This window comes from Eucyclogobius newberryi, unplaced genomic scaffold (assembly GCF_026437365.1).
Source record: "Eucyclogobius newberryi isolate DKJ021-1_F unplaced genomic scaffold, fEucNew1.0.hap1 SCAF_2, whole genome shotgun sequence".
Lineage (NCBI taxonomy): Eukaryota > Metazoa > Chordata > Actinopteri > Gobiiformes > Gobiidae > Eucyclogobius > Eucyclogobius newberryi.
Window position 1 is genome coordinate 46,569,871 of NW_027315834.1, and position 22,500 is coordinate 46,592,370.

Genomic DNA, 22,500 nt, shown 5'->3' on the forward strand with positions numbered 1-22,500 from the left:
TCAGGTTTTTGACTCGGTTCCTGATTCGAGTCCTTCACGAGATGTTTCTGTCCCGAGCGTTCACGAGATGTTTCTGTCCCGAGCATTAACGAGATGTTTCTGTCCCGAGCGTTCACGAGATGTTTCTGTCCCGAGCGTTCACGAGATGTTTCTGTCCCGAGCATTAACGAGATGTTTCTTTCCCGAGCGTTCACGAGATGTTTCTGTCCCGAGCGTTCACGAGATGTTTCTGTCCCGAGCGTTCACGAGATGTTTCTTTCCCGAGCGTTCACGAGATGTTTCTGTCCCGAGCATTCACGAGATGTTTCTGTCCCGAGCGTTCACGAGATGTTTCTGTCCCGAGCGCTCACGAGATGTTTCTGTCCCGAGCGTTCACGAGATGTTTCTGTCCCGAGCGTTCACGAGATGTTTCTGTTCCCAGCGTTCCTACCTGTGTGTGATCTGCGTTCCTCTCAGGCTGGACATCGTCTCCTCCAGGTTCTGTCGGAGGTCAGCGATGTTCTTCACCGTCCTCATCCTCCGCGCCTCAGGATCCTCTCCTGGAAGCACAACATTAAAGGGTCAGATTTCACCTTGATGTAACGTGATGTTTGTTTCTTTAATACGTCTAATGCAAAGTGGACGTGACGGCGAGTGCCTCATGGTATTTTAAATATATAATATGACTCAACACTGTGTTACCTTCTACAGAATGTCTCGCAGTGTGACATTAAACAATTCACTTTCCAAGGCAAACATCAAGAGGCAGCATTGAGCCAAGTTCCGCATTTTAGGACTTTTTGAATTTGGCTTGAACAAAGGCTCACGTGTGACCGAGTGTTCCTTTGACTGACAACGCCTCCCTGGTCTGATGTTAACACGAGGCTACAGTTAGCACGAGGCTACAGTTAGCACGAGGCTGCAGTTATCATGTGGCTACAGTTAGCATGAGGCTATAGTTAGCACGAGACTACAGTTATCATGTGGCTACAGTTAGAATGAGTCTACAGTTAGCACGAAGCTACAGCTAGCACAAGGCTACAGTTAGCACGAGGCTACAGTTAGAATGAGTCTACAGTTAGCACGAAGCTACAGCTAGCACAAGGCTACAGCTAGCACAAGGCTACAATCAACCAGAGAGACTCACACCAGAGTCACTGCGGTGAAAACCTCCACCAGACTAACGTTACCTCTCAACACTAACAACTCCAATATCAACGAATCATCTTAAAAGTTAAATGTCTTCACCAGCCATGTTTAGCCAAGAGGCTAAACCCAAAACTGAAAAGTACAAAAAAGCAAAATAGCAATGGGCAAAAACAGTGTTTTTTGTTTCAATTCAAGGTAATACTATGGCAACTACTGCATGATCCAACCGAGAAGTTTTGCATCAAAATCCACTGAAACAACTTTACTATAAGTAACTAATAATGTGCAGCCATCTTATTCCACTTTTCCGGGGTCGGCAGTCTAGTAATGTCAAATATTTGATTTTAAAAATGGCATTTTTTGGAGACATTTTAAGTCTCAATGTGAGAATCGATACTTTTCGATACCTCATCAGTAAATATATATCTGTACTTTGATCACATAAAGTAAAAACAAACATAAAAGCAAAGCACTAAAACATTACCAGATGTTTACAATATTACCACTTTAGTCAAACCTGTCTTCATACGCTGTTATGTTGCCTGCTGTTTACTTTTGCATAGCCGTTACATTAAAGGTGCATTCTGTAGCTTTTCTTGTGGCAGGATCGCTACTTTCTATGCTTTAAATTAAACCTCATGCAGACAGGTGACGCCAGGACAACTACAGTAAGTCTGCATAATGGGGGGAAAAGTACTAATACAACAGCTGATCAATGGGTTACATTTATAAATCACTCAACAAAAACGTGAGTTGCTTTACTCTTTACCACGTCGTCTGCAAAGCTTCCAAGCGCGAGCGAGCGAGCGGGAGACATATACGCGCTTCATCGAGTATTCAGTAGGAGCGGCAGATATCGGCAAAGTGAACGTCTAAAACGAGGGCTTAATCTGAGCAGACGGAGAAGATCCGTACATGTCCCTGGAGTCTTGGACCGGAGTCGGCCCACCCAGGCCCAAGACTAAAGGCTCACTGCCAATCAACTCACCCCAATGTGGACAGCCAAGTGGGGAGTCTATCGAACAGCCAGGAACCGGAGAGTTTGTGGAGGTTACGAGGAAACACCATGCAGTATTTGTACAGATATTACAGTACTTTTCTTTGGCCCCTCATGTTTTAGAACTCAACTGAAAACGTACATTACTTTGTATCTGTGAGACGTTCCCTCATCGTGCGTTGTGTTAGAACATCTACAGGCAGCAGAGGGAAGTACCATGGGGAAATAAACAGAAGCTTTCTTGCCCCGACATGCAAATAGTTGTGATGTGAGGCGGACATGATTTATGGGCCGTTATGTGACATATTTGAGTCTTTTCTGAGGCTCAGCGTGAGACGACCTTGTAAACAGGATGCATCAAACAAGCGTGAGTGTTCTGTCCTCACTGCGATCCAGCTAAAGAGACACATGGTTTGTTTGATGGTCTTTAATCACCATTTAGCATAACTTGTAAAGCTGTAAACCAACAGACATAAACACATATTCATATTTAAGACAAGTTGATTACATGTACATAAAGAAGTAAATGATAACACTTTGGGTGGCTAGTTAGCGTGTAAAACGTCTGCTAGCTTAAATGCTATATGCGTTAACGTTTTTCTTCAAAAGTCTTGTAACTTTAACAGGCCAAATTACACAAACCAACTTACTTATTTAAAACGTTTTACATGTTACACAAAAATATATAAACTGAAATAGTAACTTACAGCTTTGCCAAAACAACCAAACAGAATTGTACTTAGTCGTGACTGTGTCGACCGAACACTCAAAGTACTGCAATACCAACATATGCCACATGTGGGCGCGCTGAACAAACAGACCTTAATTCAAAACATTCACAACGTGTAACCATGACAGTGAATTATGTAAATTAAAACTCCAGATATGGCTTTGATGAGAACTGTGACCTGAATTGAGCGCTTAAAAGCTCAAAACAGACAATTTAGCATAATATGTGTCCTTTAATACATTGAATTTACACCAGTTTAGTCCAGTAGACATGATTTGGCCCCGAGTTGTTCCCTTTGGTCCAATAAATGATTGCAAGGGACACTGACCAAATAAAAGTGCAAAAGACGGATTAATGCGACACTGTCACGTTTCAACACGAGACTTAAACAATCTGGCTCGTGTGTATTATTACAAAAGCAAAGGTAAGCAACTTTCTCCCGGACAACTTTAGATTTGGAGAAAGCAATTTCACGGTAAGCTGGGTTCGTTCGATTCAAAAGTGCTCCCTACTTTTAGTTATAACGTCCAACAGCTGCCCGATGCATTTAGGAGATTATTATTACATTAGTCATTTGTATGAACAGAGATAACAAGCTAAAAGGCGTCACGCTGGGTACGGAGCGCTTGGAACGGAACGCCTGCATTCTAAAGGCTGGTTAGCGTTAGGTTAGCGTTAGCGTTAGCCTCGGCCTCCAAACATCGCAAACTATGAAAAACTATGGGATGTTTTGGTGAGTGAAAACCACAGCTGCGTCCACAATCTTCCCTACAGAGGGCGCTATTTAGGGCTCATGTCATTTTTAGTGCCGTCCCAATGTCCAGCAGGGGAAAAACTAGTGCACTCAAAATGTCCCACAATGCACCATGAAAAGTAGTGTCCAGCGATGACCACAATGCATTGCGAGAGTTGGAAAAACAACAGCGACAGGTCCTTAACAGACACAACAAACTGAAGCAGAAGAGTTGTTTAAACGCACCGTCGACTCCAGAATATGAACAAAAACACTCCGAAATAAACCGTTACGCCGCAAAGTTAGCTTAGCTTAGCTTGAGCCGCCGTCACAGGCAAAAAGTTGAATAATCCAGGCCGTTTGTTGTTGAACGTGAGCTCCAGGACTTGTCTGGGGATTATTTGTCCATAAATGTGAGCGCGCCGGACGGATTTGACCAATATTTCTTACATAGATCTATTTTTATCTGAGTTTTGCAGACTTCACGTGAAAGCGGCGAGCTCAGTGTCCGAATCGCTCTTTGATTGAGCGCATCGTAGAGTAGTGCAGTACTGCGGCGTGATCGAGGGCTCAGGGGACGAGGGCTCAGGGGACGAGGGCTCAGGGGACGTGGGCTCAGGGGACGAGGGCTCAGGGGACGAGGGCTCAGGGGACGAGGGCTCAGGGGACGAGGGTGGACATTCGGACACAGCCCAATAACCAGAGTCTCCATAGAAAACCATACCACGTTCACGGCGTCACACCAATGAAGTTTGTTGGGATTAAAATGCGTTTTCGGTGCACTTTTGTGAAACATTGAATCGTTTCTGCTCCTCTCCGGCTTCTCCGGCCCAGACCTAATTTCAGTCGGAGGGCCCTGAGGAGCTCGGGGCCCGCACAATTCTTCATCAATGGACTCTTCACGCGGCGTCGAGAGGGAGCCCGAGGCGTGAGTTTGCATCCCAGACTCTATTCACCCCAAACCAGCAGGAAAATGCGTCGTATTATACAAGAAAACCCAATATTTATACAAAGTGGGTAATGCAAACCCGGAGGCAGCAATATGTCGGTAATTCAATCGTTTCTAAGATGACCACAAGGGATGAGTGCGAAAGACTCATTGGTATTCAACATTTGCACAGAAATGAAGCAAAAAGACGTCACAGAATGCATGTATTAGAACGTTTATATTGTCCATGTTGAATGTTTCCGCCACAAATGTTTAAATATGTTTATGAGGGAAAAGAGAAAACGTTCAAACTAAAGCTGCACAACTTTTGCTCCGATATCGATATTATTGTGATATTTCAACACTTGTCTGTCAGTTAAATTAGACTAAAATGGACATGTTTTAGATTGCTGGTCAAACTACCATCAAACCAACAAAACTTGACAACAAAACCAAGACTAATCAAGGCTAATTTGGGCCATAACATGGAAAAAACAGGAACAATCCAACAAAATCAGCCTATTTAGCATTTTCATCAAAAAACTACCACAGATGTTGTGATATTGATCATTGTGCTGGATAATATTCCTTTTGCAATATCATGAACTATACATAAAGCAGAAGCAGGAAAAAAAACAATCAATTTATGAATCAGAAAATATAAAGCTAGAATATGGGAAGGTTTGTGGTTCAATCCACAGCACCATCGTGTCCTCGGGCAAGACACGTCACAAGTGAATGCAAATGGTACTATTTTGAAAAGAAAAACTATTCAGAAAAGTGCCCAATTGTTCACTTTTATGATAAAAGCATGAAACTTTGCCAGATTACCGTAGCAACACTCCTGGGACTAACACTTTTTGGCTACATAATTCGACACTGGAGCTGGAACGAGGCTGGAAGCTCAATTACTGAAAAATTAACTTGTTTTTTTGGCGAGTAATGTTAAATTATCACATTGATTATAAAGAACATGTATTCTCGGTTATGTGACTCGAGCCTTGTCATTGGAGTCCGATTGAAGATCCTGGCAAAATATTTGTGTTTGCCTTATAAAGTTATACTAAAAATAAAAAAAAGTAATAATTTTGAGCTTTTTTTAAAAAATAACTGCAAATTAAAACACATTAAAATACACTGGGACAAAAACAAAAACTAAAAAGTATCTCTATATAAAATTCCATAACAAGAAAAACTATTTTCTTGTTAAAAACAGAAAAGCAAAGGAAACTGTATATTTATGTGTTAATAATGGCAGATTGAACTCACTCCTTCTACTAAATAATTCATTGTAATCGACTAAAAAACCTCTAAAAAGCTCTAAATTTAACTTTCTAATGGTGTATTTCTATTTGAGTTTTAGCAACATTTTAGTGGAAAGTGGCCATTAAGGACAAAAATGACCAGAACAAACGCATTAAACACTCAGAATGATGCAGATGCACTTTCCCATTTTAAAAAGTGTGCCTTTCCCACTTCCGCGCACACTTTTGGCGTTCAAACGGCGCTCTCTCACTCGCATTAGTTCCGCGTCAGGTCAGCGCCCCGCGGCGAGGAGGAGGTGCTCTGAGGTGAGGTCAGACGGACTCTTACGCCCTTACGTCCACGTCAAGTCGGGGTCCAAGTCGGCTTGACACGTTCCAAAAAAAAAAAAAAAGACTAACTTTTCCCTACTTATTTGTCATTACAGCGAACGACTCTCTTTCCCTCTCCTTTCTCTCACTCTTTCTCAGAAGACGCACAACTACAGTATGTGGCGGTAAATGCACCTTTTCAATTGGTTGCTAAACCACCATTAAAAGCAACACAACAACAGATTTGTCATTACATAAGCACAAAGATGACGCAAAATCACAAAACGGCGTCGACTAACGAAATTTTTCTGAGTAGGATTTGAACTATAAACGTTGAATATTTTAAAATCTCCACATATCTGACCCGAGCGGCACCCCAAAGACCACGACTGCACAGGAGGTCAAGCAAATCATCAAAATAAAAGTACATGACACTGTCTATTTGTGTGTAAAAAGGCAGATTAAAGTCACAATACAGTCACAAATCTCAATATCGCACTCAATAACGTCTTCTTTTTGTTGCTGTCACATATCAATCCTGATAATCTAAATAAAAATGATTTGTCAACTAATAAAACATTGTACAAAGATGAACTTTCTTTACCCAGTTGACTTTGACAGTGGATCATTTTAATCTTTACACTACATTTAAGAGCAGGTGTCTGTACTTTCTGCTCCACGTTTTTTGAACCGGCCTGAAAAGTAAAAAAGCTCTTTCCGTAGAATTTAAGGGATCATTTTTTGCACTTCGGTGGTGAAATTCTGCCAGGGTTTGAGTTCAAGTCCCAATTTTCAAAACTCTTCAAAACACTTTTCAAATTCCATGTTTAATACTTTTACTTTAACTTTTACTTAAAGCTGAGGTACTCTAATATGCAAACCGTGAAAGGAGGAAGTATTAGTGGTAATTTAAAGATCCTAGCGTTCACAAACCCTTTAGAAACGTCACGCGCATGAGTTATTTTTGGCATTGGCTTTGGAAGCACTTTTTCAAACTGAGAAGTGAAGCAGGGCGGGCCACTCCTGCTCAGCCAATCAGCTCTCATCTCTAACCTGAGTCAAAAAGGTCTTTGTAATAAGTTTGCAACAGACAAAATGTATTCTAATAAGGCAGAGCAAAATAATATGTCTGTTTGCCGTAACCCGACCGAGCCGTCAAAATTATAGTTGACAAAAAAAAAAAATCTGCATTTTGTCAAAATTATGCCAAATTCTTTTATTTTTCTTATATTTCGCCGACTCACCGACCGTTTTTTCAAAAAAGCGCCGTGTTGAATAATTTTGTATCACTGGAACTCGCTAAAAATATTACAAAGCCGAAAAAGAAATGAAAATGAAACTTAACACAAGCGGTGAACGTTCAAGTCATTTTCTGTTGAAGCCTGACCCCTGGCGGTCACTGCGTGTCACTGGCAGAATAGAAAAAACGGGATTTGACAGTGGCTGAAATATGCAGAATATGTCATATATCGGGATGCAGACCTAAACCCAAGTTCAGGTTCAAGTCCGGATTCGAATCCAGAGGTTCAGGTTCAGGTCCGGACCTAATGAGTCCGGACCTGAACTCATGCCATATTTGCATAATGTTATAACAGCATAACACAAGCTACTTGGCTCAATTAAGTTGAAGACACATGAACAAGGACGACTATCAAACAGAAGGCTTAACTGCAGATTGAAATAAACTCAATTTATCTGGTTTATTCACTGTTTATTAACAGAAGTTACAACTAACAAATCACAAGCTGCTAACTAACACACATTCATGTGTTTTACTAGAGGAACAACTTCCGAACAAGAGCATGTTGAGTATTGGTATTGGAGCGGCTGTTTCAGCTGATACTATGTTTGTAAGTGTGTTACTGGTTTGACTGGGCTGTTCCCACACTTGAAGTTTAATGATTTAGATACATTTCCACTCTTTAATTTTGCAGATCCATTGGCATCAAAGTCAGGTAAAAACCTTCAAAAACTAGCATAACAGTCAACTAGAACCACTATAAATCAGTCAACTTAGCAGTATCAAAAATATAATATGAAAATATTTTACACTACACACAATACATCATATTAACAGCATTAAACACAAGACCATATTTAACAACTGTAGAATACAAATACTATTACAAAATATAAGCTCCAATTAATGAATCCAGCAATTAAACAATATTACTTTGACTTAGTATTTACTTAGATATATAAATATGTATATTGCACACTAACCCACCTAAATAAATGCTACATCACACCACAACATAATACAGTTATTGTATTTATATTGTAGCGACTCTAGTCTCTAGTGTGTGCGGTCTCTGGGGCGGAGCTAAGAGCGGGCTCAGGAGACGAGGTGTTTTTTGATTTTCTCGTTCCATCGCCATGGTTACGGCCAACAATAACCAACTCTGTTCAAGAAATAAAGTGACAACTTCGGTCTCTCGCGTCTTTAAACTCATTGCGCCGGCTTCAACTTCTGCGGCGGGGAAGACGCGTGCGTCGCTGATGGCTCCGGGCCATTGACAGCGATGTCAGTGTTTACGTCTTTTCTAGTGCGAATTTCGCGATCTATGGAAGGTTTAAGATGGTTTAGATTCTAGAACGTAAAGGATATAGAATGTGAATGGTAGATTTTTAATGAGTCCAGAACCGAATCACTGGGGTTTCGGTTTTTTTGGACCTGAAACGAAACGTTTTTACAAGTCCGGATCCGGTCCTGCGGAGCGGTACGCATCCCTAGTCATATATGATGACCAAGACGTCGACGATTCTACGACATGAAAATGGCCAAAAAATAAAATCATTTGTCCTGTACAAAAATAGTTTATTGGGTGGACTTATTCATTTTTTTGTTTTGTACATTAAGGGTAGCATCTCTTTTGATAAATGATAATATTAACTTAATTTCATTGGCAAATTATCATTAAATTCTATACACAAATTTGGAATTTTTTATGCTTTAAAGTAAAAAAATAATAATGATTTACCTTCCTACCTACCCACTTGAAAAAAATGGTAGGGTTACACCAAACACACAATTAATTTTGGATCTTTTTTTTGCTTTCAAAGTTATTTATTTTTTTTTTTTACCTACCTACCCACTTGAAAAATGGTCGGGTTACAGAAACAGACAATTTATTTGGGGCAGCCTTACATAAAAACAGCATTAAAAGTTCAGATTTCTGCTTTCACACTTTATATTTTTACACGTTTTACTCATTTATGAGAGAAAAAAAGTTGGGTAAAAGTTGGCTTTGAGTAGATATTTTAACGTGATACGTCAGTACTTTGTTTGCTCCTGTAACTGTACTTTTACTTAACAAAGTGTAGTACTTCTTCCACCTTTAAAGATCCTCTCTCTTCAAATGCCTGCTAGCCTTTTCATCCTCGCTAAGCTAAGGTGAATTATTAAAGTGGAGGTGCTAGCCGCAGCGTACGGCGTTTGACAGCCACATAAGCTCATTAGCATCGTGTCAAGCGGACCTTCTCCTGCCCTCGTTTACGACGCCTGAGCGCAGAGAGGGCCCCCCCCCCGGCCTGTGGGGGTCCCTGTCAGGGTTTGGCAGCCCCTCGCGCTGCTCTCCTCAGACCCCGCGCTGAATCACAAACAGGGATTTGCTTCCGCTTGTCGGCGTTTCACCTCGGAGAGCGGCGCGTGCACGGTAATTGATAAGCCGAGGTGTGGGCGCAGCAGGGGGCATGATTATGTGTGGGCGGGTCTATGACAGCGGCGGGGGTAATTATGCGTGGGCGGGGTTAAGAGTAATGAAGGATAATGACAGTCAACGATCCAAAACATCATATCGTTTAAACAGTCAAAAAGCCCTCAAACCGGTGGCTGTAACAGGAAGTCAAACCCCATGAATATAGCAAGTTTATTCCATTAAATAAGTATTGTTTTTTCAGAATAAGATAAGGATTATTATTAGATCAACATGCTAACAATATGATCGACATGCTAATAACATGAAAGACATGCTAACAACTCGATCGACATTCTAACAACTCGATCGACATGCTAACAACATGAAAGACATGCTAACCACAGGATAGACATGCTAACAACATGATCGACATTCTAACAACATGATCGACATGCTAACAACATGATCAACATGCTAACAACATGATCGACATGCTAACAACATGATAGACATTCTAACAACATGATAGACATGCTAACAACATGATAGACATGCTAACAACACGATAGACATGCTAACAACAGGATAAACATGCTAACAACATGATCGACATTCTAACAACATGATCGACATTCTAACAACATGATCGACATGCTAACAACATTATCGACATGCTAACAACATGATAGACATGCTAACAACACGATAGACATGCTAACAATAGGATAGACATGCTAACAACACGATAGACATGCTAACAACAGGATAGACATGCTAACAACATGATCGACATTCTAACAACATGATCGACATGCTAACAACATTATCGACATGCTAACAACATGATAGACATGCTAACAACATGATAGACATGCTAACAACATGATCAACATTCTAACAACATGATCGACATGCTAACAACATGATCGACATTCTAACAACATGATCGACATGCTAACAACATTATCGACATGCTAACAACATGATAGACATGCTAACAACATGATAGACATGCTAACAACATGAGAGACATGCTAACAACATGATAGACATGCTAACAACATGATCGACATTCTAACAACATGATCGACATGCTAACAACATTATCGACATGCTAACAACATTATCGACATGCTAACAACATGATCGACATTCTAACAACATGATCGACATGCTAACAACATTATCGACATGCTAACAACATTATCGACATGCTAACAATATGATCGACATTCTAACAACATGATCGACATGCTAACAACATTATCGACATGCTAACAACATTATCGACATGCTAACAATATGATCGACATTCTAATAACATTATCGACATGCTAACAACATTATCGACATGCTAACAACATTATCGACATGCTAACAATATGATCGACATTCTAATAACATGATAGGCATGCTAACAACACGATAGACATGCTAACAACAGGATAGACAAGCTAACACACGTGCAAAGTTGTAGTGAGACCAGAATTCAGTGTGGAACAGCTGAATGGTTTATGAACTTGAAAACGCTGGAGACTTTTCAATATCGAATCAGAAAAGGATTCATTAAAAGTACTGAAATTAAATTCTACATAACAATCTGGGAAACACTGAGGGAGAAGAAGTCCTTTTGCAGAGGATCAGGCAAATATGTCATTTTCAAAGTTTAGGTGAAATTTATTACACCCACAGAGGGAAATTTGTCCTCATCAGTGCCGCTTTACTCACCCAGAACCACATTTCTGCCACTAAAGGGGCGTGTGATGCTTGCTAGAGAACATTTGTTCACATTATAAACTGTTATGACCCTGAAGAGAGGCTGCAACATATTTAAAGGACACCGGAGACAAACACAAGTTTATACACGTTTATTAGGTTTTTACACTAAAAAATAAATGCCAACTTTCGAACCCCCGTGCCCCAAAAATCACCCAACGTTGAAAAAAAAGAAAGATGGACCTGGTGGGCCAGCCAAACAGAAACATAGGAGTGACACCGGGCCAGCCCCGTATAGGGCCGTCGAAGCCGGTGCAGACACCTCTAACTATAGCAAAAAATCAGGTACAAAAACCTCCTATCTACGCCCCAAACAAATACGAAAATGGGACTACCGGTCCCACCAGGCCAAACAAAGAAGCTAGCGCTACCGCTAAAAGAGCCAGCTGGGAGCAGGCGATTAATTTCATTTAAGTCTTTTCATTATTCATTTAAGTAAGTTTTTTTTTTTTAAGAATTACCGTAGTGCAGATAGTAACATTTTAGAAAGTATGAAGGATTTTTTAAGTACGTTTTTTTTTTTTTTTTAGAATTACAGTAGTGCAGATAGTAACATTTTCGGACATATGTAGGATTTTTGATAAATTAGTTTTTTTGGGACACAATTTCAACATTACACTATGTTTAAAAAATTCACTGTAGTATTAAAATACTACAGCGTTCCTGGTTAAAATGCATCACTGTCCTCGCTCAAAACCACACATTTCAGCCTCTAAAGGGGTGTACATATAGCACTTGTTAGGGAACATTTTCATCAGTAAAATTGTATCAGAGTCCATCAATTTCAGAAAAAAAGAAAAAACAAACTTTCTTGCGCTGTAACTTTTTATTGGTGGCGTGTTGAGGTTTGCTGTGGAGCTGAACGTACCGGAGAACGTGTTTATATAACGCCGCATCGACCGCGCTCTTCTGCAGTTGCCTAGCGCTTTGTTCAACAGAGATTTCCCAGCGGACTTTCCGGCTTGGATTTGATCACCGGAACAAAGCGAGCCGAGAAAAGTAACTGGACGTTATGGGACTGTCGGGGGCCGCTTCTGTTAAAGGTCCATCAAACTCCACAAAAGTGCAATCGATGAACGAGCAAAGAGCAGACGTTCTCCAGGATTAGCACAACTTTAAAAACAAATAAGACGGATCATCCAAGCAGCTGAGAAGACAAATATCGTGCAACAAATGACGCTTTTGTATCAAAGAGGAAACCGAATTCACGCATTTTATGAGTTAATGCCAAGGTTTGAGAATCAATATTTCAGTTATTTACAGACATCGGGCGGTAACTGACGATTGTTTCACTTTTTAAATACTTTATCCACAAAATAAAGGTAGAAATATTGAGAAGGCTGAAGGCTTCTAGATAAAGAACATTTAGTGTTTATCATGAAGATCAGTTGACATTTTGACTTAATACCGTATTTTCTAGACTATAAATCGCACCTTTTTTCACAGTTTTGGCCGGGGTGCGACTTATACTTATATTTATACTTATATACTTATACTCCAGAGCGACTTATATGTGATATTATTTGTTATTTTCACACTTGGAACCGCATTTCATACTCCAATGCGACTTATATATATGTTTTTTTTGGCTGGTGCGACATATACTCCAGTGCGACTTATACTCCGGATAATACGGTAATGCTCCTGTTGTTCATATAATAAAGGTCTTTTCGTATGCGTTTCAGAGACAAAATAACAAATTACTTTTTGAAAATGAATTTGTCAAGATTAGTTGATTAATTGTTGCAGCTCTAAAGAGACACTTACGGACATTTCCTGTATGTGGGTGTAAGTAAATGCAAGATGAAAAGCGGCAGATTTATTTATAAATAAAATACAATAAAATACAATAAATACAATAAATAAATGAAATGAATAAAATAGATAAAATACAATAAACACAATAAATACAATAAATAAATTAAATGAATAAAATTAAAACAATAAATGAAATGAATAAAATAAAAAGATTCATCCAATATATATCAAAAACAAGTAAACCTAACTCAGTGCTTTATTCCGGTCCAATGAAGATACTATAACAAACTCAATTCTGTGGTAACAATGCAAACATTTCTTTAGCAGAATGGACACTTATTATGATAAACTACAAATCATATAGAACAGCATTTACTAAGTGCAGAGCCACAATTACAAGCGCTGTGTTACATACACCGCAGAGTACTTCCACTGCTCCTCTCGCTGAACGATTTGCTGCACATTAAAAGCCCGTTAAAACACCGCTCGCCGGGGCTGAAGCGGACCACCGGAGCACGCAGCGCGACGGGGCGGAGACGTGCTGTAAAATGCAAATTCACAAACGCACAGGGTCGCGCACCTGCAGCAGACGCACATTTGTCCCGCTGTCGGCGCGGTAACAATATGACATGATTGCGTATTGATCGGTCTGGCTGCTGATTCACAGAGTAAAGGAGGAGGAGGAGGAGGAGGAGGAGGAGGAGGAAGAGGAGGAGGTGAGGAGGAGGTGAGGACGGAGGTGTGAGCACCAAAAGCTTTCTGTGTGTGCGCTTCAGATTACTGCTCCATCATGGCAGAAAATAAGACCGAAGAGCTAAATGTGACTTGGAATATTCATCTTAACAGAGCAATAACATGAAACGGCTGCAAAAATTGTCTTTTTAAAATATTTTTCTCTTTTTTTCTTCTTTTTTACATATTTTTTGGGATTTGTATCTATTTATTTTCACATAATAAAAACAGACAAAACTAATATTTAAAAAATGATACATAAGGGGGTTAGGGTTCAAATCAGAAGTATGTTTTTTTTTCTTTTCTTTTTTTTCAACTTAATACTCATTATTTATATTTATTCAGCAATATTTATTTCCAATACCTTTTACTGTTTGGCATGGAAGTATTCATAAATGTCAAAAAGAAAACTAGTTGCTAAAGGAATGAGGAGATTTACCATGTTTTATAAGAACAGAGGTAAATATTTGATAAATATCAATGTCACAAATATTTAATAGCCGCAAAGGGAAAAAGAACTAGGCAAACAAAAACTTTTGACAAACATGGTTTAAAAATCAGGACTTTGGGAAAAAGACCGTGGACGTCTGGAGAATCCGCATTTACTCCACGGTTGTTTTGAAAAATGATAAATACTCATGTTTAGAGGGTTTGGAGGGTAAGAAAACCAGAATAAATCACGTGTCATTTATGTTACTCTGGTGCATTTTAAATGTCATATTTTACTCAGTTCAACACACATATTGTTGGCAAAATATTTATTTTTCTACATCTTGTGGAGCAAACGTTTCCATATCGATTTGCCCTGTCAGAGCAGCAGAAGGCGCACATGTGCTGGAAGAGCTCTCAAAACTAAGAATTCTGACCATATTTCAAACCCAAAATGTAAAACATCATAAAATAGCATAAATTCACTCATAAAACTCCAAAAAATTGATCAGTCCCAATAAAAAAACTCCAGCTCTCTCCCTCTGTATCTCCTTCTTTCTGCTGTTATAATCCCAATAAACAAATTATTTCATGATCTAACTTGTGGAGTGTCTGTTATTGATTTTGCATTGAATATTCCACAGTATGACATTAATCTTATCCACTTCCAGGCCACGCCAGTGCAAACATGGCAGTGCAAATAGATCAAGTTAAATCTAAAGGATATAGAGAATGGGCAGAACAACAGTGCAAATAGATCAAGTGTTGTTGAAGTGAGTTATTGAAGTGACAGGTGATATAACGTGTTCACGAGTCCAACGGCCAAAAGGAAGAAACTGTTCTCGTGGTGAGAGGTTCTGGTCTAAATCGAGTCGTCAATAATTAGTTTGAGCCCACCCATCAATCCCATCGACACAACTGTAACAGGATAATATCGTTTTTGGCAGAGACTAAGGATAAATAAAACCAGTCTGGGCTAAAATCCTTTGTTTCACCTGGTTAAATCTCTCCCTCGTTATAATCCCATGAATCCACAAAATGCAGCATCAGACAAAGCCTCCAGATTGTTCTATGGGAGGATGATATGACAAACACATTAAAATCACAGTTTTTGGACAGCTTCAGCCCCAATTTTGTTTTTCAGTCATCCAGAGCGTGACGGAAACCGACCAATAGGAGGCTCCTGAGAGATGAGTGGCAGACAAAACGAAATCGCAGTAAGAACGGTGGCGGAGCAGAGAGTTCAACAAACAGCCTTTTCTGGGAACGCAACAATAAATACAGTCTTATTATGTATGAAAATGTAAAGCCCCAGTTTATACCTCTATAATGCATGAGATTCTTGTATTATCTTCCTTGTAGACTAAGGGTGTCAAACATGCGGCCCGTGGGCCACATCCGGCTCCCCAGATGTTTTAATCCGGCCCGCAAAATATTTCTAATTTACATTTATTAATTTCTGATACATATACAGCGTTTTTATCACTAAAACTACAAATCACACTACCACAGACGTTAAAGCTGTGCTAATGTGGCGCTAACAACAAGAAAACAAACTTCTGTGATGACAGCTCAGTGAGGAAAACATCCAAACAGAGCAAACCTGGACAAATCAGGAGCCACAGGTAAAAACACAGGTCAGTGTAATAAAGTATGAACGTTTAAGACGTGACAGAGTGAAGCTTCTCTGACTGTGTCCACACTAATGTGACTGTACACATTAGTGTGGACACAGTCACACATTATTCTCTCACTTCCTCACTTCCTCAATAATCAAACATCAAACTAACCAACCATCAGAACCCAACCAAGAACGGGACGTATTTCTCCTTTTCGTCTCGATAAACAACCTTTTCAGAGCGAAACAAACATAGCTGTAGTTATTCTTCTCTAACAACGACGTGACCACACGAGCTGAACATGTGCTGTCCAACCGTCTCAGATCTGCACGTCTCGGAGTGTGACGCCCAGACATCTGAAAAAAACAAACCAAAGCGCAGTGGACACTTCAGACGAGCAGGTGGGCTCTTCTTTCACCACGAGTGCATCTTTAAACAGAAGCACTGAATCACTGCGTAACTATCCCTCCAAACCCTCCTCCCTCTTGCACCGTCACGTCGCCCCCCACGACAGGAGCAGGTTCTGGACACCTGCTCCCGCCGCCGTCGACAGTGAGATGTGGGAACATGACACACAGAAAACGCAGCGTCTGTTTGAGTGTGGCACCTGCGGGCGTCGGCAGAAGGGGAAAAGACACGCCGATATTTAACGGTGACACAGCAGCGCGTCTGAGCACAAAGGGGCTTTTTGTCAGCCTCTGAATCTGTCTGAGGCCCTAAGTGTTTCCCGACGGGTGCGTTTGACAGCTATTTAATCAAACTATACAGGCTTTCGATTTGGTAAAGTGAAAGCTGTTTTCTTATTAGTAATACATGGATGGATGGAAAATTAAGGCTGTTGCTATCGCTATTCAAAACTAAATATTCTGTTTTTATTACTATCAAAGTGACTATAACATAATTAGGTAAATACTTGTTGTAATGATCTGGTAAAAGTGAATGGATAATGAATGAATGATTAACATATGTGGTGCTATTATCTGAGCACAGAGGGCCAGCAGAGACATGTGGGAATATGAACCACTACACAGCCTAATTTTAACTCATTGCTAATTAAAATGAGTTAATGTTGTACAGATTTAGATCTTAATAAAATATTGAATAAAATAAAGCATATATTGCATCAAATTCAATAGAATGAGATGGACGGTCCCCAAAAACATGTGGTAAACTCTATATAAAGTGCATATATTTGACTCAAAAAAAACTAAAAACTTATTTTTTTAATTGTGGATTTAGTATTATATATATATATATTTTATTAAATCCTGAGCGAAGTTTGTCAGCCTTGAACTAACTTTATTAGAGGTTACTAATTCATAATGTTCAAGTCCCCATAGGAATAAATACACTTGTATCATCTGAAGGAATTAACCTCATCAGAACAGAGTGATGGGCGTGTACCAGGGGTGGGTGAAAACGGGAGAGTGTTTTGAGTGTAGGAGAATACAGACTATGCAAACATTCATGAATCATTCATTAAATATAAGTTGGAAAAGAGAAATGCGAAGGGAAAACAATTACAACACGATCAAAACCTCGTAAAAGTGCGTCTTCTCGTTCAACAGACTTACGTTGTCGCGGCTGCGGCTGCAGCGCCTTTTCCAAATCGACGAGCATCGTCAGAATCACCTCTTTATCCAACTGGGCCGTCCCTTCTCTGGGCCCGCCCTCTGACACTTCCTCCGCCGCCCAGTACCCCCCGTCTCCTCCTCCTTTCTCCGCCTCCGCGCTCCTCCTCTTCACCTGCTTCTCTTCCACACGCCCTTCCTTCCCGTCCTCCTCCTCCTCCACGCCCTCCCGCGAAATCCTCCTGGTGTACCCGCCGTACGACGCCCGCTGCGTCCGACACCGCCAGGGAACCGGGATCAGCGAATGCTCCGACTGCGACAAGACTTTGGTGAGCGAAAGGGACAGCGATCTCGTCCTCGTCCCGTGCGACGCTTCCTTCCTCGGGCTTCCCTGCAAGCTCCCGCCGCCTCTGCCGCCGCCTCCTCCGGCCCCCGACTCGACCGCCCCGTGGAGCTTGGCGTAGTTGTGCGAGGAGTACGAGTGCCTGTTCGGGTTTGGCGGCTCGTCCGGGAACGCGGCGGTGTGCTCCCTTTCGCCGAACAGGGTCAAACTGTTGAGCGATCGCTGCTTGATCCGCAGATTGAGGTTGTCGGGCGGAGGCTGCGGGGCGCGCCTGGCGGGGCTGCCCCCTTGATACACCGAAAACTCTGCGCCTCGTTTCATTTTCGCCGGTCCTTCTTATCGCCTACCGAGCGAACACTTGACATCTACTCCTCGCTTCACGCCTCGACGCCGAAAGAAAGACGATATTGCGAGACAGAATCCACATGTTTCCCACGACTGTCCAACATTTGGGGAAACTTGGTGCAGCAGGAAACAGACCGTGATTTGTTTTTCGCCAAAGAATCCATCCTTTTCCCAAGCCTTCGTCACTCAAACACACGTCCACCTGTTTCGTGGCATCTCCGCTCGCTCCGTCTTCTCGTCTCCGGTGTAGTAAGGGGCGTGGAAGCGGCGGCCGCGACTACATCGTTGCCATCCTCCCCTCCGGCGCTTTATCTTCCCCGGTAATGAATGACAAGCGTCTGTCTAGCGGACGCCCGTCGCCACCATTTTAATTAGCACCTCTCTTGGCGGCGCTCTCCCTCCGTCCGTCCACACACTCCCCCCCCCCCCCCCCTCGGACTCGCTGCTGGTCTCGGTCCTCCCCGCGAACGGCAGAAGAGAGCGAGGGGAGACGAGCGAGGGGCCGGCGCTCGCAGCTCGAATAGCTTTGGTGGAGTGTTTCGTTTCAGGCTGCAGCCCGGCGTTCACTCACTCGCTCTCTCTCTCTCCCTCATCTCTCTTTCTCTGAACACGCCTTTTCTGTATTTACCTCTAGGTTTTATGTTTGACTGGGTTCAACGCTGTGGTCATTATATGAGAAGAGCATGCATAAAACGGAAACATTTAGTTATAAGAAGGGAAGTGGGGGCGGAACCCTTTGGCAAACGTATCAAGATTGGGGATTTTGATTAGATTTGTGTTTTAAAATCAAGATTTGTGTTAAAAGTGTGCATTTCAAACACATCCAGGAGCATTAGCGTTTGAGACAACATATAAACAAATACAACAATCACCATGTTTAAAACTTATTTGATGAAATTAACATTGTAAATACGTGACATGGATGAAACAGATATATTATAATTTATTTACTGAACTTACTGAACTGCAAAGTGACAGAAGCAAAGGTGATATAGCAGTAATAATGCGAAAATATGATCACTAGTTGGTTTATAGATGGCGTCCAATTAGAAAACGAGAGGCAGAATCAACAAGAGAAAGCGTTTGCACGAGGATCAAATCAACGCAAACATGGCCCTGCATACGGAGGCGGCATTAACCTGGCGTGATAGGTCCTCAGCTTCACGTCGTATTCCTTTGCGGTCACTTGAAAAAGCGCGAAGAACCAGTCTCGTGCCGGGAGTGTGCGGACGCTCGTCTTTGGTCGAGAGCTTCGGCGTTTTGAGACGGACGGATTTTGTTTCGAGCGACTGCAACTGATTTCTCTACAAATCATTTTTATGCCGCAAAAACATCAACAACAACAAAAAAAACGACAAAACTTACGTACGTCTTTTCTTTTTCTATGAATGTTCCACAGAATGGCAATCAACGCGTGTTTTTTATCGCTCAAAAACACATGGAAAAACAGTCATTTTTACTGCGAGTGGGTTGCAGCGCCGCAGATCTGACCCTTAACTTGGCCTGGATACGTTACTTGCTCGTCACCATGGAGACAGACATGTTTAATGCCATACGTGGAATATTCTAGGGTAAAGGGATAACGTCTCCCCCAGAAAAGTGGCGCCTTTAAACACGAACGAACGCAACAAAACGCAACTCCCGGCGTCATTTTTGAGAAAACAGTAAGCAGCTTTTTCAATATTTCAACTAACGTACTGTGCACCTCTCCGTAAGGTCCGCCTCTCCTCCCCCGCCTCCCCCACGCCTCCCCCATGCTTCCCCCACGCCTCCCTCATGCCTCCCCCGCCTCCTTCATGCCTCCCCCGCCTCCCCCATGCCTCCCCCACACCTCCCCCACACCTCCCCCGCCGCTTCTCTCTGTCCACGACTTAATTAAAGGCTTGTCTCGAGGAGCTAAACAGCCGAGACATGGCTTATCGTGGATCAACGGCGAGACCGCGGAGCTCCTTCGACTTCGATCCATCACCGCGCGCTTTATTTGTCCTGTCGTTCATAACGCCCGACGACAGCCGCACGTCGACTCCTGCCTGCGGCTTTCAAGGACGCCAAATGATATGACCACTGTTGTTTTCTATTACAGAAGAACGGTTGGAATCGCTGGTTCTGAGGTAGTTAGTTTTGTCATGAACACCTGAAGGCACTCTTGGATGCTATTACACTTTCATTTATTTTTTCTTCTTTTTTTTTTACCTGAAAGTGTTTTTAGACAGAACAGAGCAGGACTATTCAACTTACGGCCACAACCCTGGTTTGGTCTTGGTTTAGTCCTCTGCTTTAGACCTGTTTTTCCCTCCTGGATTAGTCCTGGATCAGACCTGTTTGGTTCTAGTCTAATCCTAGTTTAATTCTGGTTCGGTTCTGGATGGATCAATGTTGGAAGACCATTTTGTGCGTCATTTCTCACAAAAATCCAATCAATCAGCAGTTATGTGTATCAACAATCGATTAAAACGGTGTTGGGGATATTTTGCAAGAGCCGAAATCTTGTTGTTGGCGTGTTGACTGGGGTAATTAAGTTGAATAGCCCTGGGACAGAGTCGTTTTGGCGAATGGTCGAGGCCCGGAAGCAAACACGACGTGCAAACGGTACGTGCGACACCTTAAACCACTGCGCCACTCTAAGGACACCATCACATTTTCTCCCATTCTCTGCCACTACTTAGCTTTGTGTTGCTTCTGACAATGGTCAAAAACGTCTGGGTGTTTGCCACATTTGTATAACATCGCCACGACATTGCGTATTGGCTGGTTTATGCTCATTCGCGCTCATGCTGTCCGTCCCATCACACGAAGCTCAACGTTTTAAAATGTGTCGAACAAGCTGCAAAACCAAAAAGGCTTCTCTCACCTCGTTTTCTTGGCTCTCGCGTGATCTAAGACAATTTTTTCTTCCGTTTCGGCAAATTCTAACTGACTTCCGGGTAGTTATTTGACAGAAAACCTGCACGAACGCGGTGAACGCATGTCTGACTACGTACGTAAATGGAACATGAATGAGCCTTAAGTTTGTGGAGCCTTCCAAGCAAAGCAATAACCTCTCCATGGCGACGAGCAGGCGGGGCACCCTCCACCAGAAGGTACACACCCTCCACCAGAAGGTACACAGTGCACCTTAGAGATAACTAAGGTTTTCATTAAGATTCTACGAGCCTTTTAAAGTGCGTAATTACTATACTCTACTGTAATTGCGTCTACAGTTCCTAATTACCACACGGGAGCCGTCTGCGAGCTTTGGTGCGCGACACGTTCCAGCGCGTCTGTACAAAGTGTGGAACAGAAAATGAGCGTTCTTCTTCTCGGTGCAGGGGCAGGTCTTCCGACGCACAAACTTCGCCGTTCGCTAAGTGTTACAGATGTGTTGTCGCCGCTCCATTTGCCGCGCCGCATCCTTGGGGCCGTCGCCATCACTTCTGCACCTCGCCATGGGCCGACCGCACGGGCAAAGTCACCGCACGATTCGTTAGGAAGTCTACGCCGTGTATTTGACTTCACGATTCAATATGAGAGTCTATGGCTCACGCTGCGGAAGATGAGAACTGCTCACACGTTATTACCATGACAGGGGTTTTATTGTTCATCCTTTGAGCGACATGCACTCGTGCTGACCGGTCACTCTGCTTTAAGGGTCGCCGTGGAGATTGTGATGATGCAAGTTTGGTAATCGACGAAATAAAATAAAAAATACTCGAAACAGCATAAACAAAAAGGGCCGGATCAGAATAAAACAAAACTAAGCTGAATTGAAAGTAATAATGTAGGTACAGTGGGTGTGGCATCCAAAGAAAAAAGAAAGATATGACGCACAAAGTGTAAAACAAAAGTCCCCTTTAGTCCAATTTATTATTATTTTTCAGTTGCAAAGTTTTTTTTATTTTATTCAGTTTTTAGTCCCATTTAGTCCAATTTCTTGAAGTTTTTCTATTTTAATACATTTTAATTTAAAAATGTTTTTGGCGCATTAAGTCCAATTTATAATTTGTTTTCAGTTGGAAAGTGTTTGTTTATTTATTTATTTCATTTTGTTGTTGTTGTTTGTTTTATTTTTTAGTCCCATTTAGTCCGATTTCTTTTTTTTTCTTTCTTTTTTCTTTCTTTGTACTTATTTGACTGTATTTGTAATTATTTGACTGTATTTGTACTTATTTGACTGTATTTGTAATTATTTGACTGTATTTGTACTTATTTGACTGTATTTG

General features: G+C 41.6%; 1 protein-coding gene across 2 annotated transcripts in view; it reads right to left on the bottom strand.

The window, feature by feature from the left end:
* The window catches only part of nav3 (neuron navigator 3), a 339,677-nt gene that overhangs the window by 123,482 nt on the left and 193,695 nt on the right, over nt 1-22,500 (bottom strand). For both annotated transcript variants that reach the window (XM_072453275.1, XM_072453276.1), the window contains exon 11: nt 431-539. In XM_072453275.1, the coding sequence (XP_072309376.1) occupies nt 431-539 (109 nt within the window). The remainder of the gene's footprint in view (nt 1-430; nt 540-22,500) is intronic.